A 15,264-nucleotide genomic window follows, 5' to 3' on the forward strand; every position below is an offset into this window, starting at 1 on the left:
ATTGGTAATGATACTTCGACTCATCACAACCAACAGGAAAAATAAATAAAATATCTCTACGTACATATCTATGTAAATAAATAATTTTTCGCATATGTTTTTATGTATATGATGTAATAATAATAATTTAATAATAATAATAATAATGATGATGATGATGATAATGATAATGATAATAATAATAATAACAATAATAATAACAATAATAATAATGATAATGATAATAATAACAATAATAATATTTAACATAGAAGAAATAGTTTGTTCGTGTTGGAAATATACTCTCGTTCATGTATGTATTTTATTTTAGATTTTATTCATTGTATTTTAAATATGTATTATCATATAAAACGAAACGTATTGAACTACTTTATTTTAATACTATTTACAAATGAGAAGCTTATTAACACTTATTTTTATTGTTTAAAATATTTATAAAATATCTCACCTTATAGAATTTTAATGACCAAGTATAATTAGCGCAATTGAAAGCATATAAAATTATATAAAGTTACTTATTTCAGGTGAAAACGTCAAATTTACCGAATTACGATCCCATTCGACAGAATGAAAATCATGATTCTTCGAATAAGCCGTGCAACTTGGATGTTAAAGTGGACAGTAAAACGACGTATTCAACCCTTACAGAAAAGGACACTAATCCTGCCGATGCTTTGGAAACGGAATCGATACATTCGGCATCGGCAAAATCAACTGAATCTCCGATACCCGAAGCTTATGTACTTAGTAAGTATTACCCGCGCAAAATACACCTAAAAAGTATAATTTTTAAACCTAACAACCTTTTGCTTAATCGATAGCATTTAGTCAGTTATGGTATCATCACACCATTATGACACATTGCTTTCATAATTTTTCACCCCTTATTTATAAAATTAAAAAACCAATCAGACGCAGACATTCGAACATGCGAAGAGACCTTCCGAATACCGGATGAGACAATGTCGACGTCACTGATGGCAAGGCTGGATGAGCTGTCGTTCGACGAAGAGCGAATGTTGCGAACGATCAAGTTGGAAAGAGGACAAGGAGGTAGTATAGGCTTGCAAGTGACAGAAGGTAACGACGGTGGCGTTTATGTTCAGGCAGTATCAGTCGGGGGCTCCGCCGATATGGCTGGCAACGTAAACAAAGGTTAGTTTAATACTGTCGGTAAAAAGCATCGCTACTTAACCATGTGATGAGGATGTGAGAATAGACGGAACGAGAATGTTGGCTGTGAATTTCTTATCAAGTTTTTCGAATAACGTTGGGCAGTAGGATGGCTGGCTATGCACGAATGAATATTAAGAAATTGTTATAAAGATTTTGTAGAGTATCCATACGTTTTATGATGATGATTAATGGCGAATGCCATATCTTATGTATATATGTATGCTTTCTTTGTAGGTGACAGGATTGTAGCTATCAATGGGCAAAGTTTACTTAACTTTCGATACGAAGATGCCTTAAAAATGCTACAAAGTTCATCGGAAACAGTTGAACTTGTATTATCACAAATAGTGCTAATAAATAATTGTGACAATCGAGTCGAAGAGGCTAGCGAGAATAGCTACTTGCAGTGAGTATCTTATTTTAAATGTGTACATTTTGCTTACATTTTGACAGAAACATTTTACAAACGCTTACTGTCTCGGTAATTGTTCATTATAATTTTGGACTTTGCGACAAAAGCAACTTTTTACCAATAAAGATTTATTTAAGAATTATATTGAATTATAGAAATATAAGATTTAATGTATCTTCGGAGACAGAGACCGGAGTTATGTCCTCCAAATGGCTTCAAAAAACTATTGATGTTGTATCCGTACAAAATACATCTAGTGCTTATAGCAGTGCAGCGTCTAGTGCCATGGGAAACCATAATGCTAACAATTTATATGTACCCAATATCGATGAAACTAATGCAATTAATTCAGCCAGTATGCTATTGAGTTTAGAAGACTTCGATATTAGTAATTCGAGTACTCAACAAGTTTTTATATAATAACGTAAGTCTACACTGTATGCTTATATTAATTTATAAATTATCTTTTATAATAAAAATTCTTTGAATAAAAGAAAAAAATTCACGACAAAATTAGACTTGTGAAGAAAATATTCATATTTCATTCGCGTACAGCATGATTACCTACATAAATTACTTACGCAAATAATAGAATTCATTTTTATTTTGAAGATTACAATACAATATTTCTCGTATTATGTATATTTGCTTATTATTATCTAAACATCTAATACGATAAAGTTATATTTGCAAAATATTTTATATTTAATAAACTAACAATAATATTTATATGTTATAATGATATTTCAAATTGTTACTTACATCTATAAGACAATTTTTCCTATATTAATATCCTTGAAAGTGAATTATAATAAAATAAAAAATTTCTTTCATTAAAAATTTAAAAATTTACACAAAACTAATAACAATTATGAAACGTTTTATATCAATCTCTCTTGCTTCCATTGTTTCTTTTAAAACAGCTTCTTAAAAACTATAAAATTAAATATCTGTTACAGTGATGATCCAAGACATTAATTTTCTACCCTTAAATAATTTTTTTTATTAAAAACCTAGAAAAAATTCAATTGATTAGTTTTCAATTACTTAACCTATAAAGAGATGAATTGCTTGTGTGTAGCAAAAGTCATAATACATTCATTACGACATCTATCATGTTCAATTATTAATTATTAATTGACATTTGATATTGGCTATGTAATAATGGTATCTCTATGTATAAAAATCTTTGTTTAAAATGCAGTTTAATATGAAGAGGGGTGTAAACGATGGAATTACAAATACTCTCAATTTATAATCGAATTATTTTTATCCATTTAAAGAAGCCCCGATTGTAAAAATCGAAAGATTCAATTCAGTGCCGTAGACATTTATTATTATTTTTTTTATTTTAACATTAAATATCGTTAAAGTTTATTATTAAAAATTATAACATAGAATATATTAAATTTGATATGTAATTGAATATAAATCATTAAATAGAAAAAAGAATATTGATGATAAGACCCTTTCTTTTTGAAATTTAATCGTAATTATCTAATTTATAAAAAAAAAAAAAATATTTCTATATGATTTAATGAAAAGCCTCATAATTTTATTATATGAATATTTATTGAAAATTAATTGTTGTATTATTGTAATTTATAAATAATTATAAAATTATCTCAAACGAATCGTATTAAATGTGGATATATAATTTATATAATTACTCAAGAATGTAGAGATGGAACATATTAAAATTTTAATTTATACACATTTGAATATACACTTATTTATATTAATTGTATAACTCGAAAAATTGAAATAATTATTTCAAAAATAATAGAAATATCGTTATATACGAAATAGTTCATCTTAAAAATTAATTATTACAGATGCAAGAGTCTAATATTTTAGTATAATAATTTATGAGAACGGAATGCTCTATATTCTTACCTTTAATATTGAATGTTTGAAATAAAAAGGCAAAAGAGGTCGAATATCACTTCTAAGGTCTCAGCTACATTCTCTGAAAAGTCAGTTTACTGTCGTACGAGCCGCGCGTTTTTTACTTTTATCCTACGCTCCCTGTTTGGTGCAAATGTTTTCAAGTGCTATTTCCAAAATTTTCACGCTTTATCCATAAAATAAAAATTGTTTAAACTCGTTCAGTCGACGGCTTATTATGCAAAACAATTATAGTTACGTTGCCTACATAATTTACAGTGATAATAAACACACACACACACACACACACACACACGTATATATATATATATATATATTTATATATATATATATATATATGTATATATATGTATATATGTGTGCATATGCGTATTATATAAAATATATGTTGATAAAATGATTAATAAAAAATTTTAATTTTGTAATACAGATGGGTCTTCGTTACCACCGCCCGTACCGCCACGACGTAGGAAATGCACGCTTGAACCAAAACCAAAATGGTCATCTGTCACAGATCCTAATGCGTTAAAGCCTGAACGCAGTTATCGTACAATTACTTCACCTCCTCAACCAGCTGTGCCTCAACGAGTCAGAACTAAAAAAAAAGCATCGCCATCATTTGCAAATAATTATTGTTTGCCTACAATTAAAACTACAAACAATAATAGTCTTGAATGTGATTTTAGCAATCGTGCTGCAATATCAAAGGAGATTCTTTCGCAAAAGAGTGAAAATTTTCAGATACAAAATTTTAAAGCAAATGATGAAAAAGAAGTGGTGGTGGAGGAGGGGGAGGGGGAGGGGGATGAGGAGGAGGAGGAGGAGGAGGAAGAAATCGAAGATAAACTTGAACAGTACACGAAACAACGTGAGAATGAAAATGATTTAAAATTAAAGAAATTGACAAAAAGCCGCTACGTACCACTTTCCAAATCTCCCGAACCAAATAAATATCCATCTCTGTATTTTACTCTTGAAGATTATGAACAAGTCATGGAGGAATCGAGAAATCAACGTGATGTATTGATTCAAAAAGCATCCGAAGACGTTAATAAAAATGAAGATTCTTTGGTTTGTCCGTTTATGGAGAATACATCGTTTGACAACGATAGAGAAGAAATTTACTTTCATATTTCTACAACGAATAAACCCTTCGAAGAATGTCATCTTGCTTATTTGAACAATATCGACGATATAGATATCGATGGATGCAAAAACGATGACCATACTAGCTTACACATTTTTGAGGATTACATAAATCGATGTAATAGACTCCGAGCGATCAATGCGAGACCAACTTTACCATTCAATGATGATTTTTTTTTAACTACCGGGAGATATTGTGATAGTGCTTTAACCGAGAGATCTGGCACGAAAGTACGGTTTGTTATTGATTCTCCAAGTACATCTATTGATTCGAATCCGGCCGACTATCCTATGAATTACGAAAGGAATTTAGATAAACCATTACAAAGTTATGTGTTACCATTAGCCCGATTATTGGATAAAAATAACGATGATATTAATGAAAATATAGATAATTCATGTGGTAGAGTACATGGTATATTACGTAAGAATGAAAATATTGAAAATAAAAACATATCTGAGAATAATAATATGTTAAAAACAAATGACTTAAATAATTCGTCTAATGCGAATTTAAATAAAAGTGTTATAGATTTAACAGATACTGCTTATGTAGAAAGTCAGTCGAACGTTAAGGGAATTGATATGGATAAAAAGAATTTCGAATATAATTATTATGAATTGGAATCTCACCAAGTGAATGCCAACGACAAAGAATTGATAAATCAAGTGGAGGAACGTTTTAAGAAATTTAATGTCTACGTTACTCCAAACGAAGCCTGTCCAAAGGAGAGCTTAAACCAGTCGGATAACAATGATAAAGCAGCAGATAATATTTGTGACAATATTTTCCAAAGCATCGAAGGTACTAATGATGACATTCCTAATATTCCTAAAGAAAACGAGCAAATTGAGGAGTCATTTGATAAGCACGTACATGATATAACGAGCGTGGAAAAAAATTGTAGTAACAAAGTACTATTGAACGAGGCTTTATCGGCCTGTAAGAAATCAGTTGCTGTAAAAAGCTTAAATCGTAATAGCTTTTTAGAAGCGATGTTAAACGATAATCAGTTGTCTGAAAATTCATTGGACGCGCCGTCAATAAATTGTGAAATAATAGCCGCTCACCCTAAAGAAGAACCGAGCGTTCCAATAGATCGTCGGGATAATAAAAGAGCCATGCCAAACTCTGACCTTGAAATTAAATTAACGAATATTTCGCCCGAGGCAAAAATTCCAAGTAAAATCGATGTTACGCCGCTTAACAATAATAACAAATGTACCAGCGACATAAAAAACGACGTATTAAAGGAGCTTGTAAGCAATTTCAATGCTATTAGATTGAGATCGGTAAGCAATAATAATCATCAATCGAGGAAATCGAATGATTTGAGTAGGCACGATACCCTGGTGGAAAAATTCGTTCAAATGGAAAATGACAAAATGGATAAAATTAGAAATGAGCGGAAAGACGTGGAAAAAGAGAATGCGGATAAGAAAAATTCAAATGCTAATTTAATTTTGAATTCGATGCCTTTAGACAAGCATTGTTGCAAGATTAATGCTATTAATAAAGATACGTGTGCCATAGTAACAAAGACTGCAAATGCCCATTGTAATGCTAACGACAATAAGGCCACGACGACACCCGCCGTAGTTGTAAGTAACGACCAATTTCGTGAGGCTGTATCGATAACCCCCGGTAGTGTTAAGAGTTTCATTAAATATTATGAGATTCATAGCGAGATCAGTACTATATCTAAAATTATTAAGGATAATACATATAAAAAATTAAAACGTGAATTTATAGGAAAAGGCATTAGGGCTAATAGTGCCAAACAGCTCGCGAAGCCTGGCAATAATAACAAGAATATTTCAGATCCTAGTAGAACTTCAAATGCTGAGGTCTCGATAAAAGAGGATAAGAGGAGCAATGTCAATGATAAATTGAGCAATGACATTAGTGAATGTACTCCCGTGTCTTCGAATGATTCGAATGAAATTAAAAATTGTAATATTGAAAGGGAAAAAAGTGTACAGTTTAATAATGGACGTAGAGTCTTCAATCGTCTTAAGAAAGAGAGGCAAAAGTCCGCTGAAATGGAGGAAGGCACATTTTCATCATTTATTGGTGAAATTAAGACAAAGCTGAAAAGAAAGGCACCTACAAAGCCTAACGTTAAAATGAACGAAGAACCTAAAGGATTAAATTTAAATCAACGGCTTACCGACGACTCGGCCATTATTTGCATTCAAGTTAGTTCTCATTTAAGTTCAATAATGAAAATGTCATTTACTCAACGCTTAACGTTCTTTTGCTTTTTCTATTGCATACTATTATATAAATATTCTTTTGGTTATGCAATGATATTTGAAATGAACTCAATATCACTTAACACCTATAATCTAAAGATTTTACTCGTGGAATTTCGGTGGAATTTCCCTCAATGGTATAATTTTGATAAAAACCTAAAACCGTTGCTAAAATCAATTAACATATGCAAATTATAAGTATCGGATAATGTTTGAATGTCAATTAATACGATGCGTCAATTATGCGTCAATTATGCTGCAATTATGCGTCAATTATGCGTCAATTATGCGTCAATTATGCGCAAATACTATTGAAACAGCATTTTAAGTGAATAATTTTCAAACGTTACATTTTTATAATTTTATTCTCATACAAATGCTTTTTGCTTTTTAAAAGTAACATTGAGTGCTATGATAATCAATTATATATATATTTAAACTCTTGGCTATTAAATCACAATTTATGTAATATAATTTTTCATTGCAGAAATCACCGGAGGCTGAGATGGTGGCCTGTGCATCGAAATCAGGTAATAGAAGTTTACTTCCAAAAACCGAGACCTTACAAAGCAACCAAACTATTGTATTTTACTGCACTGTATGATTTGTAGTTCTTCTTTTCTTTCTTTCTTTCTTTCTTTCTTTTTTTTTTTTTTTTTTTTTGTTTTTGTTTGTTTTGTTTTGTTTTGTTTATGCTTATTGAACGATAAATTAAAAACTAAAATTTTTATGCTAAAGAAAATTGTCATAAATTACGAGTGTATTAGATTAGGGAATGAAAACGTTATCGTTAGTACCTCTATTAGAAATAGCAAAATTCTGAATTACTTATATCGCATAAGATTGATGAATTAGTTATTAGTTGATGCATATAGGAGAGAACAATGACAGATTGTATTAATAATGACACGCTTGTTTGTTTGTCGCGAGCGCATAGTATATATGGGCATACGTATGTATATTATAAATCCTTATTGTGTAAAATATTCGTTGCGATTAACTGCGAGTTTAACAATACTTGTAAGGTGTAGATGTTGAGAGATAGATTAAATATTATTATATACATATGTAACGATGAGTAAGCATAGTCCAGACCATTAAGTTATAAATAGCGGTGTGCTTTATTCGTAATACTTATATCATTAATATTTGTTTTAATGCAAAATAAATGATAAATCGAAAATGCTTTCAACTATCATTATAAGTACAATTTTTCAAAGTACATTACAGACTCGTATATCCGTAGGTATCATATAATCGAATAACTTAAACAATTGTAAAATTTACCGTTATTTTTTTTTTTTTACTTTTATTTGTATGTATTTATCCGCGAATATTATTATTACTGTTTTGTATTAGTAATACAATGAAAATGAATGTTTATGTAGCATATTAAAAGATTTTTTTTATGACATATTACATTGTTTTGCTAAATACTAAATAGATATATGTAAACAAAAGAATAATTTTTACAATATTAAGAAATTATGAAATATAGATTAATCGGCCCTAAATATACGCATATGAATATATATATATATATATATATATATATATATACATATATATATATATATATATAAAGTTGGAGCGACAACTTGCTAAAATTTTTTTTTAGTTAGACAGATTTATTACGATTTTAGTGTATTCGTAAATAAGTATTATACATACAATTATGTATAAAAGTAATTGAAATGAATTATATATGTACAAATAACTGATAATAGTATAGTATAATAGACGAGACTATTAGTTATAATTAGAATAAGGAAAAATGCAAATTCAAATTTGCAGAGCTGAGATTGGACGGTTTGTTTTCTATATACAAGTCGAAGCTAAGCGAATTTTGAGATCAATTTATAAGTGCAAATAGCAAGAAATTTTCATAGTGCAATGTCGTATTTCTACGGAATACCATATATAAATAGTCTCAAAAACTGGTGTTTTTTTCATCGGTTTTCTTGAATAAAGTTGTTGGTCAATCATACAAAGATGGAAGTTGAAGAGTATTATAATATTGTAGTATCTGAAGATTAAATAATTACCAATGCAATTTTGTATAAATAGAGACAACAATATGAGAATGTTAAATTATATAACCTGATTATATAATTCATAAAATTATTAGACATTGCAATATACGATAAGTATTTATAAATTTTATTGTATGTATACAATCTATCAGTTAATCAATATGAAAAGCTATTTTCATTTAAATTTCTATCATTGGTTTTCTTCGCATTTGTTATTATTTATAATATTCACCAATTGCTAAATAAATTTTGATTTTCTATGCTTGAACTTCGTGTTAACTTTATTTATCATTTCAACTTGTGTACGATAAATAATAAGGACTTACTAATTATATGGTAATGTATCTGAATTTTATAATGTAATATTCAAAACAATAATTTTTTACAAAACATATTTTAAAATAAAATATCAATAGTATACAAACTAATTTACTAAATGCAATTCATCGATTCATCTTCAAAATCTCATTAGCATTGCTAATATGAATTATCGATGAAATTATTAACGAAATTTTTACGTATTACTGAGCTCACCTATTTCACCCATATCTATCCTTTATATTTCCTACATAAATTTAATATACTATTAAATCAATTAAAGTTTTTTTTTTCTTTTAATAATTATGCTTTGAAAAAAGTTGATTGGTTAATAAGAAATGCTGATATGTATAGATTTCAATCTCTATCACTATTAAGAGTATTAACGGAGTTTTGAAAAGGTAATGTCATCAAATTAATAGATACTAATAATTTATTATCCATAAAACTATTATAATAAATGCTTGTTAATTTTCTATTTTAAATATACTTGAGAAGTATATCTCAATAGTCTAAATATTAACAGTCTGAAGAATAATATGAGATACACCATGCCTAACAATTGTTTTATATATATATATATATATATATATATATATATATATATATAGAGAGAGAGAGAGAGAGAGAGAGAGAGAGAGAGAGAGAGAGGGGGCTTTCAGTATGTGAATTATATTTTAGAACAAGAACTTTTTTATTTTTACAATTATAAAAAAGTTCAGTATTAATTTAAATTGCTTTTAATAATTTATAGAATATATTTATTAATAAAGTATCAATTAATTTTTCTTGTAATATTTAAAATCACATAACATAATGAGCAATGCAAGTATTTAATAAACTAAATCAATTTGTAATTAATTTACTCACGATTAATAAAATAAAAATTGATTAATATCGTATATTATTATTATTATTATATATATATATATATATATATATATATATACATTAAATTTCAATAATGTAAAACGCTATTCAACAAATTACTAATATCGTATAAAATATATAGAAGAATAGCATTGTAATCTTACGATACAGAAAATAATTGAATAAATAAAATATAAGATATAGATTTTAAACTAAGTTACATCATGAATAATTATAATTATTGTACATAAAATTGTAGTGTTTACCTGTGATATAAAAGATCTAGGAGTTTAAGTCTAATTAAAGATATTAAAAACTTCAATATTAAAGAGAATGAATGACTTTAGGAACTGACGAACAAAATTTTTATACAAATATAATATTTTACAACTTTTATTTATTTTATGGTACTTATTATAATCCATATATAATAAAATTACATAATGTCCACACACACACACACACGCGCGCGCGCGCACGCACGCACATATATTTATAATATTGTCATATATTAAAAAATAGTTTGAATACATATTTACTGTCGGAATAACAAGTAACAAAGTTAATTATATTTTGCATGTTTTTGCAACTATATACAACAGCATTATTCAACTTATATAAAATTTTATTTTATTGATAAATAATATTAAAAATTAGTTATCTTAATTATAAAAGTAAGTAACTGTTAGACAGAACGAACGATTAACGTATTAGAAAATTTTTAATACCAACTCTAAGTGACCTACGGATAAAGTATATTTTTTTAAATTTACAATTAATTCTATATTTGTTGCAACCATATTTTTGTACTTCGCATTTTATATCTGTAATTTATCTAGACACGATAGGTCTGCATTTTGATATAACTAAAGAAAATATAACTGAATAATTTACAATATCTGAAAGAGTATTAAGAATGTGTGATTCGTTAATTTTAATATTTTAAACGTTAATGTTTCCTGCCATATATTTGTTCTTCCTATCATATATTAATGAAAGTTGATAAGTATTTAAAGCTAAATAATGAGCTCAATGTGTTAAAATAATTATAGGTAAGTCTAATTTATTCGTGAAAATTAAATTATTCATTTTTAATTTTTTTCACCAATAAACTTTTACTCGGAATAGTTTTGAGAATTTTTTTATGAACGTTACATGTTTATAATATATATTTAAAATGTCTTCGTTTCTATTACTATTTTTTTTTAATAAACCTTTCATTATTTATTATAATAGTATGGTTTCAGATACTATATTTCAAAATCTAAATTTAATTTTTAATATTTGTTATTTTACATTCAGACTATGACGACAATGACTGTTTACTTATTGATTTTTTTTTCTTCTATTCAAGTCTGAGAGATGCAATGTCTTTAATCGATACTTGTCAGAGTTTAAATTAAAAGCATTTTAATTTGTACATAGATAGAAAGAACTTTCTTCATAATAATTATAAATAATTATAAAGTTAGTTTAATAAAAGCAATTTAAAGACGAATGTAATTTACATTTTTAGAATTGTTATCAATATAATTGATAAAATCAATATAATGATAAAATAATATTTTTTTTATAAATCTTTAATTTGCATATGTATGTACCATAAAATTTTTTTGAAATTTTTATTCAAATTCTACGTGATAGTACTTCGTACAATGCTATAACGCCGAAAACGTTTTTATTAAAATTGTTATGTACGCGATAAAACACTTTATAGTATGAATTATTGATGAAAATTAAAATCTTTAATTTTATAATTGAGTAGTTATGAAAAAAGTCAATGCTAAAATTTTAAAGCAAAAGATAGAAAAAAAAAACAAATTATTTAAACAAGATTAAAATTATTCAATTTTTAGAAATATATATATATATATATATATATATATATAGTTACATGTAAAAATTTACATTCATTTTATTCGATATAATTGTTCTTATATTACATTATGTACAGCATTAAAACTTCTAAGCTATAAAAGTTCATTTTTGAAAATAACAAAATGGATTTCTTTAAACACTCTCGGACGATTAAATAAATGTGATTTATTTACATTATAATTACGTATAATAACTTATAATTAATTATCACAATGAATGGACACTCGTGTCACGGCAGTATACATTGAAGAACACGTAGCTTGGCAAAATGAATATAGAGTACGATAATGACGTGCTTAAAACAAATTTCATACACATACAACATTATCTTTTAATTATTTAATACAACCTCGTAATTAGTCCAAACTTTTTAAATATAATATTTATGCAGCTGTAACAAGTTTCATATTACAAAAGTATTCAAATAATCAATTTTTACGTACGTTCATACTACCAAACAAACAAACAAAAGCTTCCATATATCAAAATAACTATCAGAACGAGTTCACCTTAACTAGTCGGTACACCAATCTTCGTTTAATGCTTTTCAGCATTCCTCGTTCGGCTAATAATAAGCGACGTAGTGGACTTTTTCTCAGTAGTGACCGACGGCCCGTAATACCAAAATAAAAGCAATCGACCAAGTCCCAGAATTCTCGAGATAACTCTATTGTACAAATTAACTGGAGTAGTAGAAATTGGTCAAGGTTCATGTATAAGTCCAAATGCAATTCTTGCAAGTCCAGATGACACATTAAATTCGTGTAGTTTTTTTTAATTAACAAAATTCTTCTTTTTTTTTTTTTTTTTGTTTTTGTTTTTTTTTTTTTTTTTTTTTTTTTTTTTTTTTTTTTTTTTTTTTTTTTTTTTTTTTTTTGTTTTTTTTTGTTGAAAACTTGTCGTTTAGATTAGTTGAAATTTTGTTATTTGGATTTTTATTTATAGACGCATTTTCACTTTTTAAAACTTCTTACTCCCATGTTTTACAATCTCATAAATGTAATTTACCATTCATTGAATTGTCGTATTTATCAAATTTTTATTAATTATTTAGAATTTTACTTGTATTAATAGTTGATTTATTCGTTTAGTTATTATTAATTATGACTAATTCCTTCAAAATTATTCACCTTTTCAATTATAATATAAGCTTCTCCGTCTATGAGAAATAAATAAAAATTCATCTATTAAACATACAATTTTATAAAATAATCATATAATTAAATAATACCTTTTTTTTTTTTGTTTTTAACCAATTGGAATGAAAATTAATTTCTACTTAAATGTAGGTTTGAGATAAAAAAATCTTTTTTTACTAAATTCCTTACCAACGTTAAATTATTCTTCCTACCTACTTACTACACTTACTACAATACCATTATATTTCGAAAAAATTTTTTTCAATATTAACAAAAAATACTTTCATTGTTTACTAAATGAATATTGACTATTTACTTTGTGAACATCAAAATATTTATATCTTTGTTAAAATTTATGTCATACATTTTAATATTTTACTAACCAAACTATCGACTAAATCCAGAAGAGACACAGTTGTTATTCTTTGAAATCTTATTTAAAATCTTATAATATAAATATATGAATATTGGAAAGTAAAAAAATGAAATAATAATGAGAATAAATTTGGAAACAAAATTTTAATAAAGGATTCTATGTAAAATACATTTTATATGTGATATTCTGAGGATTTTTTTTATATTTTTGCAATTATAAGCATAATAATTATAGTATTTTGAACTTAAGTTTGTAAGAAATACTTCTTTATACTATACAAAGATTCATTAATTATTAATAGTGTAATACATTAAATTAGAAGAACTGGAACTCGTGTAATCATCTTTGATGTCTTATATCCATTTATTAATCTAACTAAAATCATATTGACAGTTATTTATTGGTACTGAGAATTTTTTTTTTATTAAAATGTTTTTAATATAAATATAATATAAAATATACGTAAAAATGAGGTTGAATGATTTTGAGTCGATAATGGCTTAAAACTTAATAATAAATGAATATATTCTATAAGTATAATATATAATTGCTTTACATCTTAATTTTAATAGCCTAAAACTTTTGTAGAATATTGTCTTTTTAATTTCCATTTCATAAAATAAAACACTCGAGTGTTTTATCAGGAAAAAAAAAATCAAAAAAAAAAAAAAAAATCAAAATCCGAATATTTGTATTAATTTTTAGATAAAAAATAAATATCCAGATCGTTTTAAATTTATTGAAAAAAGACGAGATTGTATTTGCTTTCCTTCTACGTTATCTTCTCAACTATTAGATTTAAAATACAAAAACTTTTATGATTATTAATTATTAATGAGTAATTGAATTTTTATAAAGTTGTTGTTCATCAAATGATTATATTTGTTCTAAGATTTTCAACTGAAATTTAGTATTAAATATTAAATAAACTTTTTTTATGTAAATAGTTTACTTTCTCATTTACAAATTTATGAATAATTTTGTATTGATTACAATGAATATGAAATGCTGTAGAAATAATTATAATGATATAAAATCAAAAATAAAATATTCGTGTAAAGTATAAAATTGAATTTCTATACTTATTCAATGAACGTTATACGATAATTCTATAGACACAAATTGTTGATAATCATAAATAGTTTAAAGTTGTTAAGAAGTATGAAAAAAAAAATATACTGAATATTGAATACCATATCAATCAATTAAACAACAATGTATAAAATATTACATGTATATACTGTTTATTATTAATTATTAGATACTGAGGTTAAAACGTTATATTTGAAAAAGCTTGTTCGTCATAAATATAAAAAAAATCAAATATCTCAATATATGAATATAGAGTCAAAGTAGTTGTTGTAGTAGTAGTTGTTAATGTATAGTTCGCCTATAAATATATAAAAGTTTTAAATCAGGCTTAATATTATAAAGTTTAAAAACATATATATATATATATATATATATATATATATATATATATATATATATATATATATATATGTGTTATACGTTTAATGTTTTGGAACTGGTTCGTACAAAAAGATTCTATATGTTTTGAAATGATTTAAAAATGAAACATTTAGTTAATAACATATAATGGAAGAAGAAAAAAAAAATATTAGCATACATTTATCATTAAAACTTTTGTATTTGTCCCTACTTTACATTTTTCAGTCCCTTAATCAATATTATTAATTTGTTATTAGATTATTCCAATTTTATATAAAAAATTGCGATATGTTCATTCGA

At 25.9% G+C, this 15,264-nt stretch overlaps 1 protein-coding gene across 1 annotated transcript in view; it reads left to right on the forward strand.

Moving 5' to 3' along the window:
• Window positions 1-4,258, forward strand: part of LOC105363889 (uncharacterized) — a 66,337-nt gene extending 62,079 nt beyond the window's left edge. Inside the window, exons 17-21 of the mRNA XM_011501693.1 lie at window positions 525-747; window positions 919-1,155; window positions 1,411-1,582; window positions 1,744-2,012; window positions 3,927-4,258. Coding sequence (XP_011499995.1) covers window positions 525-747; window positions 919-1,155; window positions 1,411-1,582; window positions 1,744-2,008 — 897 coding nt within the window. The 3' untranslated portion in view covers window positions 2,009-2,012; window positions 3,927-4,258. The remainder of the gene's footprint in view (window positions 1-524; window positions 748-918; window positions 1,156-1,410; window positions 1,583-1,743; window positions 2,013-3,926) is intronic.
• The last annotated feature ends 11,006 nt before the right edge of the window (window positions 4,259-15,264 follow it).

This window comes from Ceratosolen solmsi, unplaced genomic scaffold (assembly GCF_000503995.2).
Source record: "Ceratosolen solmsi marchali unplaced genomic scaffold, CerSol_1.0 scaffold28, whole genome shotgun sequence".
Taxonomy (NCBI): domain Eukaryota; kingdom Metazoa; phylum Arthropoda; class Insecta; order Hymenoptera; family Agaonidae; genus Ceratosolen; species Ceratosolen solmsi.